Here is a 7,079-nt window from a genome sequence, read left to right on the forward strand (position 1 = left end):
GGGTCATAAGTCCAAGTACTAGCAAAAGTCTGGTAGGAATCTGGTAAGGCATCAAGAACAGGCTGCACAAGGGAACTATCTAAAACGAGCTCACCTGCCAAAATAAGCTGCTCATTGATATCCTTGACACTAGCAAGGAAAGTGTCCATATCATCTTCCTCATGCATAATCTTCGACTCCAGCTCTTTACGCAGCAAAGCAATTTTAGCCTCATTGTGGTTTGCATAAAGACCTGCTAGAATATCCCAAGCCTGTTTTGCAGATTTTGCTGAACGGATGTGAGGAACAATGGTGCGCTTCACAGACAACGCAATCAATGCATGAGCTTGCACATCCTCAACATCCCAACAAGCTTCTTCTGCCGTAGGCAAAACAAATCTAAAAGCTGTAATCCTTGCAGCAAGACCTGCAACATCCTCAACATCGCCTACATCCTCAGAACCAGGACGTACATCAATGCCCTGCACAATGTTCCAGACACCCTTTGACACAAGAACATGTTGCATCATATAAGCCCACATAGGGTAGTTGTCCCCATCCAACCTGTCCTCAGCAGCAAACATCTTGAACACATCTGTGTTGTTGTTGTCAGCCATGGTAATTGCTGCACCTGATGTGAAAACTGCCTGAAAATAGGAGAAACAGAGCGGGAACAACCTGTGCTATATAGCACAAACCGTAGAAGACTATAAGGCACATGTTATGCAGAAAACGGCACTGACAAAAATTTTGCACAAAATGACGAAATAGCCTGTGCAGTATTGCCTGTAGTGGAAACGGAGGCCGAAATGAGCCCAAATCAAAACTCTGAGCAGACCAAGCTCTTTGAGCTATCCCAAAATTTTTGTCGACCTATGAACTCTCGCCAAAGCTCACTGAAATCGGAGAAAGTGAGCAGGCGTGTGCTGGAGTAGCTGGCGACTAAGCCCGGGAGGACGTGACCTGCTCTGATACCAATTGTTGGAATTAAGGCTGTAGAGAAACACACACATCTTGGAGAAGACGAAGGAAGCTCAAGGCACACAATGGAGAGTGTGTTACTTAGTGTGCAATGGAAAGGTAGATAGCCCTAGAGTGATGGGCGTATATACAATGCAGGGGGGAAAAAACCTCCTAAAGAGGGAAAAAATGCCCCGGCGGTCCTAGTGTGTTCACACACATCACTACCACATGTATATGGTAACAAAATTTCTCTTTTCTAGTTTTATTAGATGCCTTCCATCTCTATAATGGAAACTCCCTATATAACATGAGTTCATGTGTATTTTAAAAATCCTTTTGTTGGCATGTTTAAATGAACTAAATAATAGGAGTTATTTTGTTAAAATGGAATATGAAAGCCCGCACAAGCCGATTCTTAGCATCTTTGTAGGGATCCTTGCTCCCTAGTGCAAATTGATGTATTGTAGTGCATTTTAATATGGCATTGTCATATTAAATAGAGTTAAAATAAAATTAACCCCGAAGGTTGTCGAGCTTGTTGAGTATGATGCCAAAATGGAGGCATTAAAATATTGAAAATAATTGCATAAACAAATCATACTCATTCAATACTACTTGCATGCATCAATTACTAAGTATCTTTGAAAACTTGTGCAATCACACTTGTCGATAATGGGTTGATGATGACTGATATTGATGTCATGGAGTTTAATTAACCTGCCTAGGAGCCATGCCCTAACAATCCCAAAATTTTGAACTAGAGGAAAGAATTCATGTTATCTTGGCCTTGCCTGTAATTGCCAATTGTTCATGACGATTCTTGATAACTTTGGAGCAAGATCTATAACTTGAACTTTTGAAATATTCTAAGATTGCCAATTGTTCATGACGATTCTTGATAACTTTGGAGCAAGATCTATAACTTGAACTTTTGAAATATTCTAAGAGACATCCTGCAATATGAAAATACACATAAAGCTAGAAAACTTGTAAACAACATGAATCTCAAACCCTTATGATTTTATATGATTGATTCTCTTTGTCTGATGCCATGCATATGAGAAGTGCTTTTTGTGTAAGGAAATTCAAGAAAGTTCTTTTTAGAGGATCGTGTCCTGGTCAAGGTTTGTTATTGAGATGGAGTTTTGTTTTCCTTTGCATGCCAAATCAGCTCAATTGTGCCAAAATCGATGTTGTCAAGATTTCCCCTGGCCATCACATGTCCCAACTAAAAACAAATTACACTGCCATACTCATTGGCGCTTGCTATAGGTTACAGCAATAATGTACATAAGTTGCACCTTCCTTGATTTGCTAACATATTCTTAACAAGTCTTGCCTTTCTGGTAGTGAATAACTTGATGTGAGTTATTTCCCCGGTTCTTGACTCTTAGACGATTCCTAAGAGAGGTCCACGAGCAGGTATTCCAGTAAATTACAAGGGGTTTGATGTGAAGGTCTATAGCCTACAACATGTTTGTTTTTGGATACTCAGATGCTAGAAAATAATTGTGTATGTCAAAGCTTTGATAGCTTCTCTCTGATTGAATTGCCAATTTGTCGAACGTGCCAAGCTCTGGATACTTGTCGTGTGCTATGGACCTTAACTAGAGACGGTACCCAAAATAGGCACCCCTCTTTTTGGCTTAAAATAAAATAAAATAATGCTCTCTGTTCTACAACAATGTCTGCTGTTGATATTCGCTCACTCTGCTCACCATCGGCGGTTCTGTAGGCCTTCCACGTAATGACGAAAAACCTCACCCTCCGTAGCACGAGTTTACTGAGCCAAATTGTGCTCAATTTGGTGCTGCATCATCTGGTTGAGCTTTGCCCGCAAGGAGTGCTTCTAGCATAGCTAGGGCAACCTTCCAAATCTTGTAGGCATGCGTCCCACGCCCCTTAGGAATTTCCTTGGCATGGCCTCCATGGGGAGAGAGAGAGAGAGAGAGAGAGAGAGAGAGAGAGAGAGAGAGAGAGAGAGAGAGAGAGAGAGAGAGAGAGAGAGAGAGAGAGAGAGAGAGAGAGAGAGAGAGAGAGAAGACAAAAGACCATTGAGAGAGGGAAGGAAGACAACCAAGAGAGGCTTCATGAAGAAAGCTTTAATCCCATCCACCAGGGTAGCTTCATGAGAGAGAGAGAGAGAGAGAGAGAGAGAGAGAGAGAGAGAGAGAGAGAGAGAGAGAGAGAGAGAGAGAGAGAGAGAGAGAGAGAGAGACCATACATCGCATGCCAAGGTCGTGTATACCCATCCTTCTCCCTTCCTCCATGGCTACCTTGCTCCCTCAGCTCTAACACCAATCTGAGACTAGGAGGACTAGACCATGCAGCTATAATGGTAAGTATGGATTGAAGAGCCAAATCCCATGGGGGTGGCTCAAAAGTGATTCCTCCTACACAAAGAAATGCCTAATTCAATGGTTAATGCCTAGAGCCAAAGTCTTACAAGGTGCAAGCTCCTTCATCCTCTTACCAACAAGGAATACTATGTCAAATATGATCCCACACCATCTTATATGTGTTAAGGCTATCATTCGTATAGAAGGGCTTACTGTCAACACTAAAGACAACTCCTTTATAACCAAACTTTGAGAAGAGCATAAAGAATGCACCTCCAATAGCTTGTATAATTACCATAAGCCTTTATTGTACCAAACAACTCACGTCACCTATGTGAAAGTTACAACCAACACAACCTTGGATGCCAAGGAGGAAATTGAAAACAAAGGCAAGGCTCAAGTCATTGCCAACTTGAAATATCTCTCCCGTAGCAAGGTCAAAAATTAAGATGGAGCTTAGTGCTAGCTAAGATTCCATTCCCACCTCCAGTGATAGTGTCTAGTTTCTTTTATCTTGGTTACATGGTAAGAGCTCTCAATTGAGCAGTATAGAGCCTGGCACCCATGCACATGTTCTCTATGAATTGAGTGAAGAAAGCTCCATATGAAAAACCCTTTAGAAGTCCTGGTAGTTTGTGAAGCTACAATTTTATGTTTCTAAGTCCTAACAATCCCTTTTCTTGCTCTTCTTGCACCAACTTTGTGGTTCATGATGAGTTTGCAAGCATATATGATGTTCATATGTTTGACACATGCATTAGACCCCTTTTGTGTTCCACCTATATATTATCGTATCAACAATGATGGTGGAGACCACCGACAGCCAACTTCACGTGAAAGTAGTTGCCCAAACTATCATCATCTTGCTTCAACTATACTTCATCATTATGATATGTGTACTCTTCTCACATCTCCTCCTATGAGCCAATACACATAAATATGCCAAGGGCATTTTTTCTCCTTTGGTCATCTAGGTACTAAGACCTTAACTTAAGTTTTTCATCTAGCCTACTCAATAAGTCCAAAACCTTACCCAAACTACATAATAAAAGTACCATTGAAGGCTCGCTTATAGCACTGAGCTTTAATAACAAGCACCAACAAGCTTCCATTTAGTGTAAGTAGCAACTCCCATGGAAAATTCAAATTATTAACTATCGGTAAGCGTTCTTGAAATCTTTTGACACTTGTGTGCTACTAATACTTCCTGTCCTCAAAGTAACTTCTTTATATATTTAATTATATGGGTCAGAAAGGCGTTTACTGATAGAACTCCACTGATGATCATTTAGCCATGATTTTTGGCAAATTAGATTTTGACCCAGAAAAAAGTATCATAAGCACATCAAACTATCATGAGCACTGTCATTAGGTTTTCCCAATTTGGAAATGTTAGTAAACGAGCCATTTCATTGCAGAGAATTGCCCTGCCTTGATCAAAGAAATTATGCCCTACAATGTACATTTAAAGTAGTGTAACCCTAATGTGCATCCAAACACGAGATGGGCAATCACAAAAATTAGTAAACTAGTTAGACAAGTGAATAAGCACACAAGAAAAAAAAGAGAATTAAATATGTGACTGGGAAAATATGTGAAGCAAAGATAATGAATAGATTACATACTGGATGCAGGATGGATTAAATCTTTCTATCCATGGGCAACGCATAATAATAATTAATGCTATCCCCCATATCAAAGGGTTAATCCACATGTGCCTCCGAGAGTATCTATGATTTCTTGCAAGAGATGCATACTAACTTGGTACACCCACAAACCCACCACAAAGGCATATTGGCCAAGTTGTATGCCTTAACAACATGCCATAGGCTAAACTTGCTTAACATGAACACCTTCTTGCCCATAACTTAAGAAGAAAATAAATGTATTTGAATTATGGGTCAAGTTTTGATTTGCTTGATAGAATCGAGATTACCAGTTCAAATATCTGCATTTATTTACAAGCATCCCAGGTCTCCATTTTGGTTGTGCATTCCCACTTCCCTATTCTCTTCAAATCCTTTTTTTGCCAACGCAGAGTACGACAGGAGCGCAAAAGTGGAAGCCAAAGCTGCTAGCAAGGCATTCAAGAAGAGCTTGGGTGTGCCAAAAAAAGGATAATGTTCTGGGTTTCTCATAACCAGAACCGTGCCAACAGGATGCACTCTCCTCCACAAGACCAATCTTCCAGAAGTACACTGGTATGTGAAATAGAAGTGAGTAGTTGCAACTACATGGCAATCAAAATCATACATTATCTCAAATAGCTAACCTTGTAAATCTCGTAACAAAACATTTTTAAAACAAAAACGAGTGCATCCCGTTTTGAGGAAAACAGTGAACCCGTTCAGCTATACAAAGGGCGATGGAATATATTTGCACCAACTTATGAAGCTCCTCCACTATTGCACTATACAAGCTATCCCTTTTTAATAAAGGCTAAGGAGCTTTATCCTGCACCTCTCCAGCACCCATGAAATGATTCAGAAAATTAGAGGATTAATCAAAACCCTCATGCACGTTGTAACATTGTGAAAGGAGAAAGCGTGACAAAACTAATCCTTGACGCTCGACTCCTCATCCTCCTCAACCTTGAAGAATGTGTAAGACAAAATCAAATTGTTTATGTTGTCCATCTTCGGATCTGTTGCAAACTCTAGATCAATGTAGAAAAACACCTGAGTATGCCAACGAGAAATAATCAACGTCTGTGCCAAGACCAAATGTACGATGACATCACAGAGCTTTATCATAGAACTTACAGGCATGTCGATTTTCTCCCCCGGTAGGAACCTCTGCTCCTCAAAACAAAAGCATTGAATTTTGTTGAAATAGGGAGCAGCCTGGGAATAAAATGAACTCACATCAAGTTTACTTCTCAGTACTCCAAAATAAAGAAGGGCTCTACCTTCATTGGTGTTACATTGTATGTTGAAACACCTGTGATGGGCTTGGAGCTTAAATTCTCAGCAGTAAAGAATGCCAGTGTGCTCTGTCCTGGGTTTACTCTTACCTGAAATCACAAGGTTACGATCCAAATTTAGGGGGGGGATTTTGGGGAAGGCGGGTTTTGGGTATGTGTGTGGGGGGCGGGGGGGGTGTGTCCTTAAGAAAACCTGCACAAGAAGAATCACACATCGAGGACAATAACCACACCATCTGAGACTAGAGAAACGTGTCTGAGGACAATGACAAGACCATCTGAGACTAGTGAATTTCCATGGCAGCCCATCTGCGATATCCGCATTAAACTGCACAACAAACAGGATTAGAAGAAAGGAGAAAGGAGTTCAGGCACACAGGATTAGAAGAAAGGAGAAAGAGCTTAAAGCTGGAAAAGCTGGAAAAGCTGGAAAAATTGAACTTTCTTCTACCATTGTATGATTAGATAAACACCTTGTTGCTGCCACACCTTCTTGTGCATGCCTGGCTATCTTTTCCTCCTCAGTCTGCAAACAATACAAGCATCCATCCAGTCCATGGAGAAGGTGTCAACAAAAGTGCAAAATATTGGCATTCTTAACACTAAAAAGTATTCATTCTCCTTTAAATGTGAAATATTGGTTTTTACATGTGAAATATTTAATTGCATTTTGGGAAAATTGTAAATTTCCCCATAGTTTAGTTATATTTTTTTTTATAAAAACAATACAATTTTAAATTTCAATGCACCCTGCTAAATTTTGGTTTTTACATGTGAAATATTTTATTGCATTTTGTGAAAACTGTAAATTTCCCCATAGTTTAGTTATTTTAAAACATATAAAATTTTTAAAGAGTTACAATGCACCTACTAAA

General features: G+C 40.0%; 1 protein-coding gene across 1 annotated transcript; it reads right to left on the reverse strand.

Annotated features, from left to right (window-relative positions):
* Positions 1-5,824: 5,824 nt before the first annotated feature.
* LOC147441496 (cytochrome c oxidase assembly protein COX11, mitochondrial-like) lies at positions 5,825-6,290 on the reverse strand. Its single transcript, XM_086483729.1, has 3 exons — positions 6,190-6,290; positions 6,044-6,124; positions 5,825-5,959 (listed from the first exon to the last, which is right to left on the reverse strand). Exons 1-3 carry the CDS (start codon positions 6,193-6,195, stop codon positions 5,837-5,839), a joined length of 210 nt encoding a protein of 69 aa, XP_086339855.1. The 5' UTR covers positions 6,196-6,290; the 3' UTR covers positions 5,825-5,836.
* Between the last annotated feature and the right edge of the window lie 789 nt (positions 6,291-7,079).

Source organism: Adiantum capillus-veneris, chromosome 15 (assembly GCF_014529385.1).
Source record: "Adiantum capillus-veneris isolate H3 chromosome 15, ASM1452938v2, whole genome shotgun sequence".
Lineage (NCBI taxonomy): Eukaryota > Viridiplantae > Streptophyta > Polypodiopsida > Polypodiales > Pteridaceae > Adiantum > Adiantum capillus-veneris.